The 22,024-nt window shown below is 52.1% G+C and overlaps 2 protein-coding genes across 2 annotated transcripts; one reads left to right on the top strand and one right to left on the bottom strand.

Annotated features, from left to right (window-relative positions):
• Positions 1–1,847: 1,847 nt before the first annotated feature.
• Positions 1,848–9,839, bottom strand: MCMBP (minichromosome maintenance complex binding protein). Its single transcript, XM_053450336.1, has 16 exons — positions 9,668–9,839; positions 9,074–9,153; positions 8,346–8,486; positions 8,107–8,148; positions 7,885–7,986; positions 7,649–7,766; positions 7,181–7,320; positions 6,561–6,658; positions 6,218–6,396; positions 5,743–5,866; positions 5,528–5,645; positions 4,810–4,975; positions 4,095–4,228; positions 3,386–3,550; positions 3,101–3,189; positions 1,848–2,323 (listed from the first exon to the last, which is right to left on the bottom strand). The coding sequence occupies exons 1-16, from the start codon at positions 9,723–9,725 to the stop codon at positions 2,197–2,199; spliced, it is 1,881 nt and encodes a 626-aa protein (XP_053306311.1). The 5' UTR covers positions 9,726–9,839; the 3' UTR covers positions 1,848–2,196.
• Positions 9,840–10,050: 211 nt separating this feature from the next.
• Positions 10,051–21,151, top strand: SEC23IP (SEC23 interacting protein). The gene is made up of 19 exons (XM_053450330.1): positions 10,051–10,231; positions 11,618–12,162; positions 13,915–14,137; positions 14,266–14,459; positions 14,542–14,631; positions 14,747–14,867; positions 15,501–15,590; positions 15,863–16,004; positions 16,252–16,460; positions 17,070–17,191; positions 17,311–17,457; positions 17,648–17,743; positions 18,243–18,434; positions 18,616–18,771; positions 19,449–19,551; positions 19,650–19,838; positions 19,959–20,118; positions 20,530–20,616; positions 21,141–21,151. Exons 1-18 carry the CDS (start codon positions 10,105–10,107, stop codon positions 20,609–20,611), a joined length of 2,988 nt encoding a protein of 995 aa, XP_053306305.1. The 5' UTR covers positions 10,051–10,104; the 3' UTR covers positions 20,612–20,616; positions 21,141–21,151.
• The last annotated feature ends 873 nt before the right edge of the window (positions 21,152–22,024 follow it).

Below are 22,024 nucleotides of genomic sequence, written 5' to 3'. Positions count from 1 at the left end.
GCGATATTTATTTTTAGATCTTTTTATAAAAATCATGTCTGTATTTTCCTTTAAAACACCTTTATACGCGAGAAACGGCAACGGCACAAAACTGATCAATTGCTTTCAATTTGCACAATTTCGTTCTCTTTCAGCCTTAATTTTTGTTACATATCTTTTTAACCCTTTTGGTGCCAGGTTTTTTTTTTTCTTTCCTTTTTAACTGTCAGGCAATGCAATGAAAACCTGTGGCACTCAAATGGTTAAACATGCATCCACGTCGTTACCACTGTATTTAACAGCAGTTCTAGACACTGGCGAGTCCGGGGGGCCAATGGGGACGGCGGCACCTGCTGGATCAGAAAGCGACGGAATCCCCCCGGCTGCAGTTGAACCGGATGGCGGGTCGGCAGCGGCCGCCGCGTTCTGGGATTCATTCGGTTTGAAACTCTGACTTTTCCGATAAATTAACTTTTTGGGGTGACGTCGGCCCCGTTCCAAACGCTGATCCCGGGCTCTGGCGCGTCTCATCGCCCGGGGCCGGCGAGGGGCCGTGGCTTTGTCCGTCGTGCGTTAGTCCGTTGTGATGCGCTGTTTGCCCGTCCGTCTCACTTTTATTTTAAGCTGGGTATTTATTAGTGTTTTTGTGTATTTTTTTTTATTAAATTATAGTGTATGACATCACACTCGCCTATGTTTGGTGTTTTAATGTAAAATGTGTGTATTCTCGGGGGGTACTGAATAAAATTATTTTGATAAAAAAAACATTTCCATGAATATTCTGCAGTTTTCTTTTTTGCCCCCATAATGTATTGTTTTGAGGCAGCTGAACATTAACCCTTTGTTTGACTTCTCGCTCTTACCTTCCCGTTCGCAGGGTAGATAAGACTTCTGCTTCCGCCGGGGGCACAGGTTTTTTTTTTATTTTAAACCTTCAGTCCCAGGGGTTTTCTTAACAAAAGGACCAAAATATTTTCTGTCATTTACTAAATATTTGTTAAAAGCACCCAAATGTAACAGTTTTGTTGGGAAGTAGGGCCTTCATAGAATCTAAGAAATACCTTTTTTTTTTTTTTTTTTGTTCTAAACTGTAGGGGCCGCAGCTGAAAAACGACCATTGCTGCTCAGCAGCATTTCCTGATAATTAATACCCCGCGGATTTATTTCGACCACCTGACCTCCCGTCTGCCACAAGCTTTAAGGACGTACAGCTACGTTCTAAGGGAACTGAAAGGGTTAAGGGGGGGCTCCTATCAAAGCACAAAACACTCCAAAAGCAGGTTTGTTAAATGACATCATAAGCTGCGTATAAATGGTGGCGAGAAACAGAGCTCCAGGATGAGGATCCGGTCCGGGTGAGGCTGTTTGTTTTACGCCTTAGGAAAGCAGAAAGCCCCGGCCCTGCTGCCCCCGCGGGGTAACTGGGGAAGTGGGTAAAATAACTACCAACAGGGCCTTCCTGCTGATCGGGCGTTACTAAGAAGCAATACTTGTTATACATCCCACCGCCTGCTTTACTTATTTATCTGAGTCAGGTAAGGAGAAAAACATGCAGAACAGAACAGAGGGCAGCAGATAAGTGGAACAGCCTCCCAGCAGAAGTGGTAGAGGGTAATACAGTGAGGGTATTAAACATGCATGTAGTACAAGTTAATGTGTCGGGGGCCACACATCTCTCCTGAGATTCATAACACAACGTGCGGCCCCCGTGGAACGTCCTGAGCAGAGAAACGAATGAACAGAATCACCAACTTTGCAGACTTGCCCTTCTTGCCCCGGCGGGAGGAGTCAGACGCCGAGCACCTGATTTAAAAGAAACCCAAATAAAGCCGCCCCTGACGCAGATACGCGAGGACCCATGAAACGGCTTTTATTAGTAAACTTTAATATCAAAAAATGCTTACAATGCAAATTTCAACATAAGCCAAAAAACAACGTTCCCCGCAGAGCCACGGCAGGCGCTCCTTTAACGTGAAAAATACCATTAATGGTTAAAAAAGTAACCAAATCATTAAACAAAAGCAACGTTCTGTTCCCACCCAGCAGCGCTAGGAGTTTGGGCACCGGCCGGCATCCTCTGCCGCACCAAATTCATCTCGACCCAAACAGCCGTTTTCTTACCCCGAATCCCCATCCACTGATTTAATACAATCGCGTGAGTTTCTGTCCTGCCGCGTCGGGGTGGAGTAAGTGCGAGCTCCGGAGCCAACGCTCCGCTCAGAGTTCATTTCCATTCACGTACTTCTGGTCCTGAAGTCTGCTTTTCCGCTGCATCTCCAGCTCTTTTGCCCTCAGCCATCTCTCCCGGGACAGCGAGGTCTGACCGGCACTCAAGGACAATAATCTGGAAGAGAGACATTAAATCTCTCAACATTAAATACGTTCACAGTATAAAAACCCTAGGAATAGATTGCAAGCTCATAAGATCAGGACCCCTTCCTCTCGGGGGTCTAGGAGCCAATGAAAAGTTCCCCGATCATAATTTTCATATATTTGTTTTTCTAACACCATACAGTAACAGACACTAATACGCGCACGCGCGCACGCACACCTCCCCCCGACTCTGACGTTATACACACACACACACACACAACATTCTTATACATACACACACACCTCCCCCCGACTCTGACATTATACACACACACACACACAACATTCTTATACATACAGACACCTCCCCCGACTGCCATTATACACACACAGTGACCAACACTACAGTACAATATATACATTTATTCACAGACACACTGACTCTGGCACCATGTATGCACAAACACCGACACTATAACACTCGCACACACACTAACCCTCGGACCCGTCTGCACTGCATGTAAGCTGTCCACCGCTGCCTCCCAGGGGGCCGAGCACCCGCCTCATGTCCCCTATAGCCAAGCAGCCCGATACAGCAGTACCAGGCATACCTCCCAGGAAGTCATTTCAAGTCGTCATGGCAACCCGGATTTGTGGAGCCCTGTCTCAACATGTTATAAATTTTGTATATAGGAATTTTCCACTCTCCCCCCCAGGAATGCGCCGACGCTCTATAAATATACCGACCGCTACGGGGAGGAAAGTTACCAGAAAAGAAAAAAGCGAGGATAAGGAAAGTCGTACGCACCTGGCGACAACCAGCAGCCGGTGGAGATCGTCGGCGCTGATGCTCTGGGGGTCGCTCTTCCGCATTTCCACAAAGTCTTCTTCAACGGCCTGCGGGGGACAGACGGCCGATCAGGAGACCGGATCATGGAAAGACTAATCTGCCCCTTTTAATAAAACCACAAAGCTGCCCCAACTGCCCCTCCGCAGGGCACAGCCGGCATACAGACCGCTGGGCCCCTCGCCTTCTGGCAAGTCCGCCATCTTGCCCTAGAGGCGCCGGCTTCTGGGTAAAGGTGCGTTTTACCTTGGTGACCTCTTCCGAGATGTTGTAGTCCAGAAAGCGCAGGAGACTCAGGTAAATGCGGAATTTGTTGAGCAGGGTGGGCAGAGAGGCAGCGAGCAGGGCTCCTAAATGCTGCTCCATATTGTCGGGGGCCGTCTGGGGCCGCAGGTGGATATGACAGTCCGACTGTGAAAAGAAAGAACACCAGGGGGGCATTTATTATAATCGGCACATGGATCGTCCCAGGTTCTCTTCCCAATGTCTGGCGGGGGAATAAAGGCCAGGTCGAGTAAGTCATGTTATCCACGGGGGCTGCACATCTGCAGAAGAAGGGCAATTCAGGAGCAGGGCAGAATGTCGCTGTGTAATTGGTGGCAAACATTCTTCTCTTCCGCCAAACTGCCCCTGCCCTTAGAAGCTCGTGCCTGCTTTACCCCCCACGGGCTGTTCTCTTCCCTCCTGGTTTCTGCTTTAATTCAGATTTCTGACCAATTTCCCCAAAACCGATCTGGGCAGCAGATTTGGCCACTTTCCTTTTATAACACAATAATCATGGATAGGGGGCAATTAAAATAAAGATTCTATAATGTGCCCCCCCCCCCGTATCTTTAACCCGTCCGACTGCTGCAATTTCACCCAAGATGCCAACTTAATATTTAGCTTTAATCATTTGGAGATAATTATTGCTCCGGTTCCCGTGGTAACCAGCCTGACAATTCATCGTAGTTACCGGGAGAAGCGATCGGCCCTCGGAGGCCACGAGGACATTAATGTTGCAGGGGAATTCCATCCGGTGGTAACTGAAGTCGTAATCCACCTTCTGCCAGGTGATCAGGTTGCCCAGAGCCGTCACGTTGAGGACTCCTGTGGGACAATAGAGCGAATGTTACCTGGGGCCACAGGTCTGTCACCGGAGAACAGGAGACCGCCGTGGCCTTTGAGCCGCGCACAGCGATTAACCTTTAATAGCAAAGACAAGGCTCTGACTTTTTGCACAGAAATCCCCCCCCCCATTGGTGATGACAGAGAAACGGGGGCAATTATTCACACTTTGTTGTCGTAATTCTGCCCCTGGAGGTAACGGCGGCTCCTCCGTCCATGACACGCGACTGAAAGCAAAGTTTAAACAAACGTGATTCAGACAAACACTTTGGGACCCTTAACACACCTGCGGTAAGTGCTGGCAGACGTGCCCACAACAAACATGGCCTCCAGGGCCATCACTCTCTGCAAAACTTACCTTAACCCAATCAGTACTGGGAGGGGCAGGTATTCGGGAAGGGATAAGATACGCTGCTAGATTGTTACATTTACGCTTAGATTTGGGATCTTGATTTCTTCTCCTTTCATAAGAATTCACCTAAAAGCCCCTCGGTGACCCCCGAACACCATACTGTCCCAAAGCCATCCGCGATGGGGCGGAAAAACCCGTCTGCCGCGAATACCTTTGGTATCCAGCTGTCCCTGCTCCAGGAGAGTCTCGTCCACCATCAGGCAGGTCTGCGAGGACAGCTGCAGGAGGCCGCTCACCAGCCGGTTGGCCGAATAGTCCTTGTGGGGCACGAAGCGCAGACCGTTCATGTTGTCGATGGTCATCGGGAGGTAGTGGGACTGCGGGGGGGAAAGAAGGGGCGATTACGGCAAAACCTACCGAGAGCCAACAAGAAAAGCCTCAAGAACTGAAACCCCCGACAGCCAAAGCAGGTGGGGCTCTGCGCCTCGATCTCTTCCCCCGTCAGTGCCGGCAGAGAGACCCCCGAGCCGCCGCTATCCGTTTCTCAGCCCTGTCCACAGAGAGCATTGCCGCTTATTTTACATTAACCCCTTAAGGACAATGGGCGGTCCCTAAACCCATTGAAAACAATGCATTTTACATGTACGGGCTTTGTCATTAAGGGGTTAAATTCCTCCGATTCGTACTAAAAACAGGAGCATTCTTTACACCGGGACTTCGGGGCCGAAACCCTGCGGGGACCCAGCAGCAGCTTCCAAATCTTAACCCCCCCGGCCGACAAGCTAACAGGAAATGAACGCGACTCAAACGAGCAGAACTACAACTCCCAGCATCCAAAGGACTGAGACTCACGAATGCAGGTGGGCGCATAAGGGGGACACGGGGGGACGCACGGTATGAGGGTGTAAACCGTCTTCACCGACACTTACCGCAGGCACCAGCTGCTGCAGAATGCCATACAGGAGCCGGGAGAAGGAGCCGTTCCGGGGGCAGCCGCTGAGATTGAGTGCGAACTTTCCAAGGGGAAGAACATCACATCGCGCGTACCTGCGAACACACAGCGTCACGCTGAATATCACGGACCGCCCCGCGTGTCCTGCGCCCGTTACCGGCCCCAGACCAGAACATATAATCTGCGGCTTACACCGAGGAGATGAGATGCAGGAGGACGTATTCGGCAGCCAGACCGTCGCCAAGCAGAGCCTGCGTGAGAAAGCCCAGCAGCTCGGCCCTTACAGAGGCCGCCTCGGACAGGAAGCTGCAAAAAACTGAGAGAGGAGGAAGAGGCTCAGAAACAAAACACAAGAATCTTCACGTCGCTCGCCGTATGAAACGATCCTTTAAACGCAGCAGAATAGCCCAAAAAGGACCCCTCCGACCTCATCCGCTAAAAAAAAAAAAAAAAAAAAAAAAAAAAAAAAAACACCTTTTCTGTTTAACCGGAAAACGAATCAAATCCTTTAAATAAAAATCATTAAATCCGTTCGGGTTTCGCTTCACGAGGTCGAGTCTCTCTACGGTGCAAAAATTACAAGTTAACCATTTCTGGGAATAATCCCTATTATTAGAAGTTTTAAGAACATGGGGGAGATGAAAGTCCGTCGGTCGCCGGCACTCACAGCGTTTGCCCTCCTCGGTGTCCCGGAGGTCGGCCGGCATCAGGGGGTTAATATGCTGCAGCTTCTGCGTGACGATGGCGTGGATCCGGGGGACGAGCGAGGCCGGGGGGCTGTGCACGCGCTGCTCCTCCGCCGTGTCCATACCCTCGTACAGATCCAGCAGAGCGGACGCCGCGTCCCTGCAAGGGGCAAGCGGACAGATCTGTGAATCAGCGACACCGGCGAGGGCCACATGGGGGCCGGCACCAAAGGAATACACTGAGGGGCTATGGGGGTGGGGGGAGATTGGGTCAAACCCAGTTATCACCCCGACTCCCTGCGCCACGTTGGACCCCGATCTCACCTGTCCTCATTCACCGCACTGAGGGCCGGGTCCACAGATAAAACGCCGTAAACCTCGATAACGTCGTTCACTTTAAAGGCGTCCGAGTCCTCGTAGACCTGCCGGAGAGGGAGACGGCTCCTAAATCTCTGCCCTGCTTGGCGTGTAAAGGGACGGTAGATGCAGCCCCCCGCTATCTGCGCACCCATGTGGGGTGATGTGATGTCGCGTCAGGTTGGTGGGGAGTGGGGTGTGCATGCGCAGCGGCACGTGAGGCGCGTGGAGCCGGGGGCAGGAAATAGCGGACACATAGGGGAGATTCTCAGGGAAATGAAGGGGCGCTCGGCTGTCGTATATATTACGTGCGCGTCGCTTTAAGAGTCCCTACCCCCCCCCCCAGTTTTGGGGAGAATGCCGCATCTTCTATAAAACAGCTCAAAATATCGATCGCCAAAAACGAAGAGGAACTGCGGCTGTATTTTACGCCAATGAGGTTTATAACGGAATTAAAGATTCTGACCCAAGACACCCCAAATTCTCGGAAATAGAGCACAACGAACGTGTAAATACCCCCGAAATACCCCGACGGGGGTAAAGGACCCAAACACATGAAAACTATCTGCCCCACCGCAGGCAGTTACCTTCACCAGGCAGGCAGGGCCTTTCTCCCCGGGGAGGGGGAAGTTGAGGTCGATGGCCGGGGCGCAGTTCGCTGCGGGGTTTTGCTGCGCTGAGTGCGCGTCGGTTCCCGATCTGTCTGCCTCCGGGCGGCCGTCGTCCCCTATCAGAAAAAATAATAACTGTAAAGCGAGAGCTCAGCCGGCGCGGAGGGAGTTAAACCAGGGGCATTTATTTAGGATTAGCCCCAAAACCCGGTGCGAGGAATCAGAGTCTCGCAGGATCCGCGGCCGGCCTGGGTCTGCAGGACACTGGAGCTCCAGCGCCCCCCAGAGGCCATCAGAAAACCAACATGGAGAAAAATGACTGCGGGGATCTGAAGCCAGGTGGAGGGGGTAATGGATGCAACATTAAAGTAACGGAGCCCCCCCGGGGATTCGGCGAGCTGCCGACCGGCTCCTGGTTTAGAGAGCGTAGCGGTGAGGCGGCACCTGCGTGGCGTTCCTTGCGCGGACCCATTTCTTCCTCTTCCTCGTAGCTCCTCTTCTGGCGGTTGGGGGTGTAGGAGGTGGACGCGCATGCTCTGGCCTGGCTGGAGCCGCTGTAGGCGTGAAACGCGTCGGTTAAGGATCCTCGGTATCAGAGTGTCGCCCGGCGCCGCGGAACGAAAGCGTAAAGAACGAAGCCCGGAAAGCTCCGGAACTCCCCGTTTCCACCCAAAGGATATCTCCTTGGCCCAGGCGGCCTCCCCGGGCACCGGCACGCAGTACAGCGTCTGCCTCTCCCACGTGACGCTGCGGCTGGAATTTAAATCCACTTCATGCTGCGGCTGCCAAGACATAAGAAACGCTTACACGTTATTTCAACGAACCAGAAACCGCAAAATCAAAAAAAACAACTTTATTTAACATTAAAAAACGAAACAAACGAGAAAAGTCGGAGGACTCACCGCGCAGTCCGTTAAATCCTTGTATTTCCCAAAATGCAGAGTCTGGAATAGGAGAAAAAAATAAAGCGGAGAATGGGTGCCCCAGGAGGGGGGGTGGGGAATGGGTGCCCCGGGAGGGGGGGCGGAGAACGGGTGCCCCGGGAGGGGGGGCAGAGAACGGGTGCCCCAGGAGGGGGGGCGGGGAATGGGTGCCCCGGGAGGGGGGGCGGGCAAACGGTCCGCTCCGTGACATCACTTACCCTGCAGCCGCTTCTCGGGTCGACCGTCTCGTAAACTCCCATATAATACTCCGGATCGAACGTGTCCTGCACCATGCAGCGGAACCGCACCAGGCTGTCCGGCTTCAGGTAATGCGGGGGGACGTCGTTCAGACTGGGGACCTGGAGACGCAGAGGAGCCGTTAGTAGCCGTGCGACCCCCCGCGGGGCGAGAAACCGGCGCAGCGACCGTTATAACGGAAACGCCAGACAAACGGGAGACTTCTGTGCGAAAAGCAAAAGCTGACGGGAAAACGATGAGTCTTGGAGACGCTCTGCGCATGATTTATAACACAGGTTCCAGGGCAACGCCGTCTTATGGCACTACATGGACCGGGCCCTGCTAACGACTGATACGGTAACGCCGACTCCCCCTGCACCGGTTTGCGTTTCGGGACCGCGGCGGCTCAGAGGCGGATCTGAGCGCAGTCCAATGGCGGCTTTTCTATGCAGAGAGAATAGGCAGCCGCCATATCCTGCAGTGGTTTTAAAAGCCTGACAGGAGCCGCCTCCCAGCTGAAATGGCCAATACCTTAGGCAAAAAAAAAACTGCTGAGAACGAGGGGATTTAACAGAGGAGCGGGACAAACATGCGCGGAGTTGCCGAACGTTATCGCCGGTGGGGGTTCCCCGAACGTTTTGCATGTGAAGCCCCGACGCGGCAGACCCGCTGGGTGGTAACGGGGGCCGCGCATGGGGGGAGTCTTTACCAGCGTGGCGGCTTTATTCTCCCGCAGCCTCTCGTGGAAATACTCGGTGACTTTCTTCTCCCAGCCGGGTCCATTCTGAGCTGCAACAGAGAGAAACGATTACACGGCGGCCACGTTTACCCCCCCCGGGGGCAGTAAAGTCACCGAGTGGCCGGGTTATCTGACACAGAGCGCCCAGCGGAGGGGCCACTAACTGGCCCGACATCATTGCTTTTATAACCATTTATATACAGAGCCCCGGGACCCCCACGCTGGGAGATCGGAGAGCCTTGTACACCCCCGGGGGGGGGAGTAAATACCCCATCACGCACCACTTGGGAAGCGCTATAAGGAGACAATATTACAAAAAGGGGGCTTTAGCGCATCACACGGCTGCTGGGTTTATCACTCTAAAGGAGTGTATTTGCACGAAGCCGTATTCCAGCGCAGGTACCCCAGAGAGACCTTAACTCAGCAGGGAACATGGCATCGGTTCCCATGGTGACTGCCTCACTTTTACACTCAGTCAGCTTGGCCCAGGGGGTGATGGGGACGCTCCCCAGTAAAAATCAAGTCCCCTTAATATACGTGCAGCTCGTACAGGGCCTCACTCACCAAACAGCCCCTGCACCAGGCTCAGAGGGGTGCTAATCCAGTCATCTACACCAGGCATGGCGTCTCACGCGGGAGAGATCCGGCAATGGCGGGAAAAGACCATCATCACGCGTAGGGCCGAGCCATGAAGGACGGATGGCGGAAGTCACCGGGAGGCGGCCATGTTGTGGAGGTCAACAGACTGGCATGTGATTAGCAAACCCCTCCCCGATCTGAGCAGTGATTTTTGGTTGGCTGCCAGAGTACGTGACGTCGTAACTGCTAGCCAGTTTGTGATTGGCAAAGAGTAGATCGCAGGGCAAGCTGTCATTGGTCAGAGCGAAGGGCTGGCCTGTGCAGATTGGTGGCAGTTGATGTCTGCCCGCCACTGATTGGCTAGTGCGGCGTCAGTCAGAGTACGGATCTCCGGCAGGGAGACGTGGAAGTTGAGGCCGGACATGGCCGAGAAGAGGTCGACGGGGGCTCAGCCCGGGCCTCCCGGTACCAATCTGCTCTTCTCCGCTTCTGACTTCAGCTTTTCCGTGCCCTTCATCCCAGTGAGCCAACCCAGCGGCGAGCTGCCCGGTGAGTCGGGGGTAGACCCAATACTGTACGGGCCCCCAGACTGGGGTACCTCCGGAGACAGACCCCTAGGACTGTGTGACACCCCCAATAGCGCGAGGGCCCCCTGGGACCATGACACCCCAAGATAGAGCCCCCCCAATACTGTCAGGAAGACCTCAAACCGAGACACTTCGAGGCTGCACCTCGATCCTGTGACATCCCGGAATCAGGGCTGCGGTATTGGGAGGCCCCCAGTATGTGTAACCCCAGGAGACCGGGCCCCAATGCTGTGAGGGTCCCCAGACTGAGGCCTTAGACGGAGACGTCAGGGCACGGTGTTCTCTGTCACGGCAGCTCCGTCCGTGACAGACGTCTAAATGATTGTTTTCACCCTCATCACCCTCAGCCAGCCCCATTACATGCTTTCAGGTCGGGACTACGTGTCCTGACCTGGCACCCGCTGTCAGTCTATATTATCATATATCATAAGCTTGTCACCATAGCAACCAGTGCACGGCTCCTTGTGGGCGGACCCCTGCTGTAGCCAGCGTCATGTTGAATGCAAAGGCCTAGGTTGTTGTTCGATTTAGTACCGTCTTGGCTTTGGTTTATTTTTGACAATGTAGGGTTAAAGACCCCGAAGCTGTCGCTCCTGCGCCGTTACCGCTGACCCCGTCTGTTCTGGGGGTTCATTCATTTATATGGAGGGCCCTTTTCCGCTCCTGTCTCCACGCGGAGTCGTTAGACTTTGCCCAATACATTTAGACTCTTCTTTCTTTAGCTGTAGATTTTATTCCATAAACAGGTTTCCCGGCTCTGTTGTGGGGCCCCGGGATCTTGTCGAGTTGTCTGACCCCGGGGCGTGTTATCGTTACAGCGTCACGCGTGTTCCCTCCTGGGCGGGCGGTTTCACTGTCTCTGCGCAGGGTGAAGCCGTGCACTTCAGTAACACGTCTCCGGTTTATCTGCTGATCGCTGCTGTTCCCGGGGGGGGGGGGTTGTCGGTGATCGGAATAGAGACCGCGGAGGCTTTGGTGTCCCTGCGCTCCCAGGCGGGGTATAATGCGGGCTTTGTGTCGCACAAACAGCTCGTTCATGTGACGCTCGTTCCTCCCGTTATTGGTTTTGGGGAGATGGGGGTGTCTTATTTTTAAAAACCTTGTCACAGAGCTAACACTTTACCTGCTCAGATTCAGAACCAGCGCGCTGCTAAAAAACGTTATTCTCAATAACATCGTTTCTTTCACTCGTGTCCCAACTTCTGCCGGTAAGAATGGCTGGGGATGATGAGAGTCTCTCCGTAACCCCGAGGGCCGCAGCTTTACTCCCGGGGGGGCCTGCAGAGCTCGCTTGTTTTGTTGCCTTCTCGCTAACTTTCTGTGTTTCTTTTTGCCCCTCCGGATGCAGTCGATGCCACCGAGGTCGGCGAGGAGGACAGTTTCCTGGGACAGACGTCTGCCACGGTCAGCAAGCCGCAGACGTTCAGTTACTTTGCACAGCCGACCAGCCTGGGGGGGAATAATGATCCATTTGCTGCCATCGCTCAGCCCCCCCTCGCCACGGCACCTCCGTCATCAGGGCCGGCAGCTTTCGCCAGGCCCCCAGCGTCGACGTCTGCGTTTGGACCTCAAAACGGACAAACCACGGCACCGCTGCAGACGCCAAACCCGCCATTTATTAGTAATAACCCTGCGGCTTCTAAAGTTACAACGGGCGGCATTCCTTCAGCCTCCCCGAATTGCCCTCCGACCGCCCCGTATCCCGCTCCCCCCACCAGCTCCTCGCAGGCGGGCTATAATCCGTACCGCCATAATGTGCAGAGCAGCCGGATCAATCCCTATCTAACCCCACCGCAGCTCCAGGAGCAGAGCATCGGCCCCCATTCACAGCCGGGACAGTTTGCGCCTCCGCTCGGCCATGGCTACCAAGGCGCCCCTCCTCCGCTGCCACCGGTAAGTGCCCTTTTGTTTGCGTCTGTACCGTATGATTGAGGGCCGCACCGTGGACGGCTCCGGCTGCTGATGGTGGGGCGGCTTCCATCCTGTATCACTTAGTGGCTACATCGTGGGGGGGCTCTTACCCCTAACTGACCAGGAGCCCCGGATGGTGGATGAGCGTTAGACCTCTGTCCGCCCCGCATGCCTTCCGCTTTATATTAAGAACCTAAACGCCGTTACGGGTGGAGAAGCCGCTCGACGCCTGATTCCCAGCACGGAGCGTCACTTAAGGCTCATGAAAATATTGCGCTCGCCCCAAAGCCAAAGGCTCGTTATTTACCCAATAATTCTGTATATTTGGGTCTAGTTTTCCGTTTTCTGGATATCCTGATTGAAATCCAGAAATAAAACATCCCCCGGATCTCACTGGGGTTTATTCGCTAAACGGGGAGTTTGCAGGAGAACTGTGGCTTTTATTCCTTCGCTATTTAGTATGCAGTGAGAAGGGCTGAGCTGACCCTGTATAACGCAATAGGTGAAGAGACTGTGCAGCAATCTATACATTATACAGGGGCCGGTCACTGATTTTTCTATACATTATACAGGGGCCGGTCACTGATTTATCTATACATTATACAGGGGCCAGCCCGCTGATTTATCTATACATTATACAGGGGCCGGTCGCTGATTTATCTATACATTATACAGGGGGCCGGATCACTGATTTATCTATACATTATACAGGGGACCGGGCACTGATTTATCTATACATTATACAGGGGACCGGTCACTGATTTATCTATACATTATACAGGGGGCCGGTCACTGATTTATCTATACATTATACAGGGGCCGGTCACTGATTTATCTATACATTATACAGAAGCCGGTCACTGATTTATCTATACATTATACAGGGGACCGGGCACTGATTTATCTATAAATTATACAGAAGCCGGTCACTGATTTATCTATAAATTATACAGGGGGCCAGTCACTGATTTATCTATACATTATACAGGGGGCCAGTCACTGATTTATCTATACATTATACAGGGGCCGGTCACTGATTTATTTATACATTATACAGGGGGCCGGATCACTGATTTATCTATACATTATACAGGGGGCCAGTCACTGATTTATCTATACATTATACAGGGGCCGGTCACTGATTTATCTATACATTATACAGGGGACCGGGCACTGATTTATCTATACATTATACAGGGGGCCGGTCACTGATTTATCTATACATTATACAGGGGCCGGTCACTGATTTATCTATACATTATACAGGGGGCCAGTCACTGATTTATCTATACATTATATAGGGCATCTCACTGACTTCATTATATATTATACAGGAGCCGGTCACTGATTTATCTATACATTATATAGGGCATCTCACTGACTTCATTATATATTATACAGGGCCAAGCTACAGGCTCTTTCAACAGCAGATTGTTAGAAAGATAGCAATTATTGCTGCTGCATGCTGGGAAATTCTTAGAGCCGGGTAATTGTGCAGTTAAATCATCAGAAATGCCTAATATCTCGTTAAGTTTAACTCAAGGGATTTAACGAGGGATTTAAGTTCTAGTCCATTAGACTCAGCAATCAGATGTGCCACCTGCCATGAACCCCGGCTGAGGGTTATAGGAATTGTAGTTAAAGCAGCTGACATGCAGGAGAGGCTACAATGTTCTGATAAGACATATAAATATATAAGTATTAAAAGTCATGAAATGCTTTGTGTGTTTTTAGCCCACCGCAGCTGCCCCATCTTTGCCACCCCCACCACCCGTGCAGTCGTACCCTCACCCCAGACCGGCCGGACCGCCGGCGCCCGGACCACCTCCTTTCGTACAAAACCAGTATGAGCCGCTACAACCGCACTGGTTCTTCTGCAAGCAGGTGGAGGGAAAGGAGGTCTGGCAGCCGTTCAGCGTTTACGACTCTTTGAATCTGGAAAAGGTTTATAATTCTGGTGAGGCTTTTTCTGCGCATGTCGCGGCGCCGTCGCCCCTTTTTATTTATGATATATATATATATATATATATATATATCTCCCCTGTCGCCTGTGATATAGATGCACCTCCTTTGTCTCCCCTTCAGTCCAGCCCGACCCCGAGAGTGTGGTGGTGAGTACCGACGGGGGCCGCTACGACGTGTATCTTTACGATCGCGAGAGGAAAGCCGTTTACTGGGACGAGGAGGACTCGGAAGTCAGGCGCTGCTCCTGGTTCTACAAAGGAGACACGGACAGCAGGTTCACCCCGTACAGCGAGGAGTTCAGCGAGAAGCTGGAGGTGAGTCTCGGCCACGGCGGGGGGCGCGGGGTTTGGTTCTGTGGAACGATCCGTTGTCCTGAGTCCCGACTCTCCTTTCCAGGCGGAGTATAAGAAAGCCGTCACCACCAACCAGTGGCACCGGAGGCTAGAATTCCCTGGAGGGGAGACCATCGTCATGCACAACCCCAAGGTGAGCGAGGACGGCTCCTGTTATCCCAGATCCGTGGCCCTCTGTGGCGGTTACACCCTGTGGCGGCTCCGGGCCGGTAGAGGCCGTTGTGTGAAATCTTGCCTCCTGTCCCCAGGTGATCGTTCAGTTCCAGCATTCAGCGATCCCGGACGAGTGGGGAGCCCATCCGGACGGACAGGCGAGGCCTCGCGTGGTGAAGCGGGGCATTGATGATGATCACGACGAGATTCCGCATGGTACGTCTCCGAGCCACTACTCGGTGGACTACAGCTCCCATAATCCTCAGCATGCATGACAGGATCGTGGGAACTGTAGTATATTTTAGCCGGCAGACCTTTTAGGGTTCTGGCTTTGTGGTTATTTGGTGATGTCGGCCCCGCTAAGGAATTGCCTGATGATGATGATGATGATATAGCGTTGGCCTTTTCTCTCTGGGAATCCGATCCATTCATTCGTTGGTAACTTGCTGTGGGGGTCCAGTGCCCCCTAGTTTGTGTGGCTTTACAAGGTCACATAAGGTCAGCTACAAAAGCAACTGGCTGGTCGCTCTGTTGTTTCTTTTATTGTATAATTGAAGCAAATGGTGATATTTAAAGGGCCGTTAATCTGTCAGCCGCGACCTCTGCCGCGACCTCTGCCGCTGATCGGAGAAGCTGCCGGTTTTACAGCCTCCCAGCGGACGCCAAATTCTGTAACAGATGATCCTTTAACGGGGGTTTCTAAAGTTTCATTCTAAAACCGATTGACTTCCTTACTTTTGTCTCGGATTGTGTTTTCCGTGTTATTACATATGCTCTTTGCGTTACTTCCGTGATGCGCCGCAGTATATGTTAGCGCTACATGTCAACTAATGATAGTCTTTGTTCCAGGAGAAGCGCCTCAGGTGGATCATTTGGTGTTTATGGTTCACGGCATCGGACCGGTGTGCGATTTACGCTTTCGAAGCATCGTGGAGTGCGGTGGGTGTTAATAAAGTCCTTTTTTTTTTTTTGAATCATTGTAAATATGAAAAGCTTCATAGCCGGCTGGGTGAAAAAACACAGATTGTGATATTGTGGAAGAAGTGCTGCCAGGAGACTGCCGGGTGTTTTGGGGTCTGTTTTATGCATATAGTGTAGTTAACAGTTTGGTTGGGGGGTCCGACATGCTTTATAGCGATACACATGCGCACGCTATTCATACCTCGGCTGCCTTTTAACCCTTAAGATAACGGTTCTGTTTCGTTCTTTAGTCGATGACTTCAGGACAGTTTCGCTGAAGCTGCTGCGGACTCACTTTAAAAGGTCGCATGAAGATGGCAGGGTGAGCCGCGTGGAGTTCCTGCCCGTCCATTGGCACGGTGCCCTCCACGGAGATGCCACGGGGGTTGACAGGTCAGTTATGTATGAAATATATAATGTGTGCCAGTCTTACCGGAGCGCTCACGTTTGAGGTTACCGAGTAATTGTCAAGGTGATGACCTACAGATTGTATTAAAGAAGCCGTGTGAGTGACGAGCGTTAATCGGAAATAAATCGTCAAGCCCTCGGCCGAATATTTAAAGTGAACTCGTTGATGACCCTAGGCACCCCCCATCCCCCTCCCCGCCCGGCGTGTGACCTGCCGCTTGTCTCTTCTCAGACGTATCAAAAAGATCTCGTTGCCGAGTATCAGTCGCCTCCGGCACTTCACCAACGAGACGCTCCTGGATATTCTCTTCTACAACAGCCCCACGTACTGTCAGACCATCGTGGACAAGGTCAGCCTGGAGCTCAACCGGCTGTACGAGATGTTCATGAGCCGGAACCCCGGCTTCACCGGCCGCGTCTCCGTGGCCGGCCACAGTTTAGGTAAAACTTCGAGTGCCGTGCTCGTGTCCCGCTGGCTTTATTGTGTTAATGAACGGCTCGGGCGTGCGTACGTTGCGTGTCCGTTATTGGCACGAAATACTACCCTTCAAACAGCGAGAATAATCCATCGTTTTATTGGCTGTGATATACGGTCACGCTGTGGGTGAGAGAATGAGTGTGTGTGTCTATATGTATGTGTGTGTAATGTATATATAAATATATATAATGTGTGTGTCTATATGTATGTGTGTGTGTAATGTATATATAAATATATATGTGTGTGTTATGCCCCCTTCTATGAATGCCGTGAATTATTAGTGGGATGTGCCCACAATACCCGTTTGGAACATATTGTGCATTTAAAATGCCTTTTAATCAGGCCCTTTGTAACGCGTGCTGATGCCGTTTGGCTGGGAGGTTATGTTTGGGCCCCCGCTCGCTCAGACCGCAGCCCCCCTGTAATCTGGAGCAGCGGCAGGGCCTTTGGTTCCTGGGTCCCTACTGCTTTGCGGTGGGTGGGATGATTGGACCCCCTCCCCGTGGCAAACTGCCCTCAATTTATCTGGAGATGACAAACGAATTTCCTGGTGTCTGTTTTTTTTATTAAAGGCTCTTTGATTCTGTTTGACTTGCTGTCCAACCAGACCGACTTAACGTCCACGCCGGCCCCATCAGTGATTGCTCCGGATACAAATGGTCTGTTGAAAAGTGAAACCAGCAGCGGCAAACAGGTGCGTCTGGAGGCTCGTTTCAGATAAAACACGCGGGGTTAAAAAACATTTTAATTCTGTGCGCTCCCCGCACAGTGATTGTCAGCTCCCAAACCCAGCTCTCCCCGCTCTCACTCCAGGATAAGCCGCAGGCGTCAGACGATGGCAGCGGCGACCCGGACTCGGTGCAGGACGAGTTACCCGGCCTAACGGAGGCGCTCGAGTCCCTCAGCCTGGCTGAATACGCCAGTGTGTTTGAAAAGGAGAAGATTGACATGGAGTCCCTGGTATTAATGGCCTTTATTTAACCCTTTGTGCTGCTTGGTAGGGTCCGTGTTAGTTACTCTGTCCCGGTCTTTTGCTAAAGGAACATTCGCAGATGGCTACGTATGTTGAGATAGTTCGGTGTTAGCGTTCGCCCTGCGCAGGCACGTACGCTCCTCTGAGATGACGTCTGGGCCGTTCTGTGTTTTTCAGCTCATGTGTACGGTCGATGACTTGAAAGAGATGGGAATACCCCTGGGGCCGAGGAAGAAGATAGCCAAGTTTGTAGAAGAAAGGGTCGCGCATCAGGTTGGTTTCACGGCTTGGAAGTGCTGGGTGTAGTGTGTGTGTGTGTGTGTGTGTGTGTGTGTGTCGCCGAATGCGTGTGTGTGTTTGCAGTGTGTGTGTCGCCGAATGCGTGTGTGTGTGTTTGCAGTGTGTGTGTCGTCGAGTGCGTGTGCAGTGTGTGTGTCGTGGAATGCGTCCTCCCATGGAGAAACGAATAAAATACATGGTAAAATCACCTCGGTGCATTCAGTCATCAGAGACGGGCGGATGAAGAACGTTAATGAAGTGATGGCGGATACCTGCGGCTGGTTTCGTTGCTCTTTACTTTCTCTGATATTTTGTTTCGCGTCGGATGTTACTTTATGAGTATTGGTGATGAGTGAAGAGTTTGCCGCCTGCCCCGTCTCTGTGGTATCGGCTGTGTGACCGCCGGCTCTGCTGGACACTTTTGTTAGGCAGGGATCGTACCCTCCATGTTCTTTGAGCCGTGGGGTCTGACCGTCCGGCCGTTGTGTTTCAGGCGCGGAGGAGAGCGGCCGCGGAGGAGAGAGCGGCTCAGATTAGGGTGCAGGCGGAGTCGGTGGCCCCCGGATCTGAGGAAGCGGCTTTAAGGAGCAGCGATCTGGAGCCGTTGAGAAAGAGACTGCCGGCCAGGGTCTCCGTGTCCAACGTTCCCGTGGATTACGAATACTTTGAAATAGGGACGGGGCAGGTACGCTGCTTTTAAGGTGTAACGTGGAATAATTACTCATTTTTTAGGAGTTTGTGAGGTCCAAAAATGTTAAATTTAGGTAATCCAATGAGAACGTCCCTCTGTCTCCGTTATGGGGCTGTTTGTGGGGCTCGGAGAATATTCTGGACGTCCGGCTTTTATACCCTCCGCTCCCCGTTAGGTGTCGGTGAGATACAATCCGCTGGATTTTGAGCCCGTGAATTTCTTTGCCCTCGGCTCCCCCATCGGGATGTTCCTGACCGTGCGAGGCTTGGATAAGATAGATGAGACGTACCGGCTCCCGACCTGCAAGGGCTTCTTCAATATATACCACCCGGTGAGTGCGGGCCGTCGCGCTTTAACCCTTAACCCTGCGTTTATGAACCACAAACATTTCATCACCTAGGGGTAGAACTTCACATATTAGTGGGTAATATCCGTGGTGGGTGCAGAGCCCCCTGCGTGTATTAAGCTTCCCAGCTTCTTGGCTGAGGGGGTCCTGGGACCCCGGCTCTCTTGGCATCAGAATCCCCCCCAAGTGACGAAGGATTCAGTTTCACGATTCATAGGAAGGGATTACCGGACGTGAGGTCCGTCAGCAGCCGCCGCGGTTTAATTTCTTGTAGATTAGTTTGTGAGTAAACGCTCGTTTCACATCCGACTTCTGTCCTCCCGTTCCGCTGTATGGCGTTTCACGGGATATTCATTTATCGAATTTTAATGGCAGGGATTTGGAAGCAAACGTTTTAAATAGTTTTTTGTTAATATTTCTTTAGTCTGGAGTTTGGTCTGAAGTTTTAAGAGGTGCCCAGTACCAAGGAGCTTGCAATCTAGATAAAAACACTTTCCCTGCAAATTGGGTCAAGGGACTGCTCTGACTAGGGGGGTGCCGGGGTTTGGTGCCCCGGCTGATGGTAGCGGCCGTTTGACCCAATCTTTCCGGTGGCGTCTCGGCCTTTCAAGCTGCTGACGTGTCTCCGTTGGTGCCGTAAAAGCTGTTCTTCTGCCTTCCAGCTGGATCCTGTCGCCTACAGACTGGAACCTATGATCCTTCCAGACATTGACCTGAAGCCTGTGCTTATCCCTCATCACAAGGGCAGGAAGAGGCTGCATCTCGGTGAGTCCTTGCTGCTCTTAGGGGTTGTCGGCATCGGTAACTGAGCTGGGGGATAATTGTTTTGCATGCGCGCCGTAACACGGACTCTGTTTCCTCAGAGCTGAAGGAAAGCCTGACGCGAATGGGCTCTGACCTGAAGCAGGGCTTCATCAGTTCCCTCCGCATGGCGTGGCAGACGCTCAATGACTTCGCCCGCGCTCACACTGCATCCACGCAGCTTCAGCTGGAGCTCAAGAAGGTGGCAGATCAGATCCAGGAAGAGGAAGCGAAACAGCAGGAGGGGGAAGGTGAGATTGGATTTCATCGTTTGGCGTTTTCGTGTACTTTATACCCTGGAGGCCACGCGGTTAGAATGGCGGATCTTTACGCGGTCTCTGCCCCTTAACCTGGATTTAAATACCTTGTAGTTGAAAAGCTGGAGAACCCGGAGTTTTCGAGGGAGGAGGAACTCTCCACGAAGATTGGGACGCTAAACGGGGGCCGCCGGATCGATTACGTCCTGCAGGAGAAGCCCATCGAGAGCTTCAATGAGTATCTCTTCGCTCTACAGAGTCACCTCTGTTACTGGTCAGTAGGAATCAACCCGATGACACAATATGGTTTATGAGAGATTACCGTGGGTTATAGGCAGAGCATTCCCCTCTGTTTCCCATGATCCCTCAGTGCAGGCAGTATCAGAATCCCATTGGTCAGCCCGAGCAGGAAGTTGGAAGCCGCTTCCTGTTCTCTCCCCGCGTTGTTTTAGCGGACGGCGCATGAGCCTCTAGCGCTAGAGATTGTTTCCAGCCGCGCAGGTCCCTCCGTAACGCTATTATCACAGATATCTCAGGGCGACAGGGAGATTTATACCCCGCGACGGGGCAGCAAGATGGCGGCTCCCACGTACAGCGTAATGGAAGTAGAAAGGAAACCTAATATGTTGAATGGGGATGAGATTCTTTCGTTTTGTGTATTCATGCGCGTGGTCCTCGGTTACAGGGAGTCTGAAGACACGGCTCTGTTATTCCTGAAAGAAATCTACGGCTCGATGAACGTCTCCCCGGATCAGCCGCTTCACTGAACCGGATCCGGTAAGGGTCGGCGTGTTTTCGCAGCGATCGGTAGGTGATTCGGGGGGTTTGGAAGATTCCATGCACGTTAATGTTACAATGTGTTTAGTAACAGGAATCTGAGTGACCCTAAGGAGTGTCACTCGAGTACGTTGCAGCCGGGCGGACTACATGCCAGTCAGCGGCCTCCCGGCGGGGGTCTCGTAAAACTAGTAACAGTCACGAGTTAGACATCGAAGTGTCTCGATTTATTCTCCTTTTTTCCTGCCGCCGTCCCCACGAGCTGCCGCCGTCTAAATATAAGGAAAGACGGCGATTTGAGGTTTCCCTTCACGCACTTGCAGTTAACCCTCCTTACCGTCTACTAAAAAACTAATTGTAAAGTGTCTGCCGCCATCGAGATGCTCGGGGGCCGTGTGAACGTTTGCAGGGCAGCCGCTAGGGTACAATATCGGTGATGCTCGGCGTTCTGCTAGGAATCATTTAATTAAATGTAAGAATTCTGTAAACCTGTGAAAAGGATTCATTGCTTTTTTCAGGGAGAAAACCTTCTTGAGGCTGAAATCCATCTCCGGCGGAGTCGCGTGAACCGTAGACGAGGCACCAAAGCGCGAAGACTGAGCTGATCCCCAGCAGACTGGGAACGGCTCCACGGCGCCTGCTTTACTACTGGAAACCAGCGTGCTTGCTGAGCGAACGTGGCCCTTTCTCCCGTGGAGTCGCCCGCCAGGCGCAGATCCTCAGCCTGCAGCATTTCAATCCTTTCTTTTTTTGGGTGGAAACTTTTAGCCCGTCGTTTGCCCCAAAGTCCTCCTAATTCGCTCCTCTGCTTCTGATGCTGCGATCCGGACGATGTGCTGACTGACTCCGATTTCCTTTTTAAAACAGAATGTTTAATCCAGTGTTTGGAAATCCTGTTTATAGAAATTAAATTTTACCAAATGTGACTCCCTTTTTTTTTTTTCCTCCCCCTTTTTATAGATATGGCGCCAGCAGATACTGTAGCGCTGTTACATTAGGATGTTTTTATGTCATTAAATGAACTGCTTTGTGCCCAAGAAATAGGCACTAAGATGAGTCGACAGGTTCCGGGAGCGATAGAGATCTAATTTCACTGCACATTGTAACAGACGCCCTGCATGATGTATAGATAAATCAGTGACCGGCCCCCTGTATAATGTATAGATAAATCAGTGACCGGCCCCTTACCTGGCTGGGGCATCCTGGATCCGCTTTGCCGGCTGTGTATACCCTCTAGGGGTTGAATGTAAATAATTCAGGGCCTTCGGCTCATTTTGTGTTTTCATCAGAAACTCACAGCCTTCTATAGAAACAACCTATCCGCCAACAGATAACTGCGAGTGCCGGTACTCAAGTGATTCCCTGCCGACGGGTGTCATGGCGGACAGCCACTGGAAGTTTGT

This window comes from Spea bombifrons, chromosome 11, assembly GCF_027358695.1.
Source record: "Spea bombifrons isolate aSpeBom1 chromosome 11, aSpeBom1.2.pri, whole genome shotgun sequence".
Lineage (NCBI taxonomy): Eukaryota > Metazoa > Chordata > Amphibia > Anura > Pelobatidae > Spea > Spea bombifrons.
This window is presented reverse-complemented; position numbering and strand designations above follow the sequence as displayed.

What these genes read in the sequence shown, in the direction of transcription:
- MCMBP (XM_053450336.1), bottom strand. Translation starts at nt 9,725, where the DNA reads ATGCCTGGTGTAGATGACTGGATTAGCACCCCTCTGAGCCTGGTGCAG. An exon ending in AGGCCGCCTGGGCCAAGGAG is followed by an intron (nt 7,767 to 7,884) that starts ATATCCTTTGGG and finishes GACGCGTTTCAC; the next exon opens with GCCTACAGCGGCTCCAGCCA. An exon ending in TCTCGGAAGAGGTCACCAAG is followed by an intron (nt 3,190 to 3,385) that starts GTAAAACGCACC and finishes TGTCCCCCGCAG; the next exon opens with GCCGTTGAAGAAGACTTTGT.
- SEC23IP (XM_053450330.1), top strand. Translation starts at nt 10,105, where the DNA reads ATGGCCGAGAAGAGGTCGACGGGGGCTCAGCCCGGGCCTCCCGGTACC. An exon ending in AGATTGACATGGAGTCCCTG is followed by an intron (nt 17,458 to 17,647) that starts GTATTAATGGCC and finishes TGTGTTTTTCAG; the next exon opens with CTCATGTGTACGGTCGATGA. An exon ending in AAGAAAGGGTCGCGCATCAG is followed by an intron (nt 17,744 to 18,242) that starts GTTGGTTTCACG and finishes GTTGTGTTTCAG; the next exon opens with GCGCGGAGGAGAGCGGCCGC.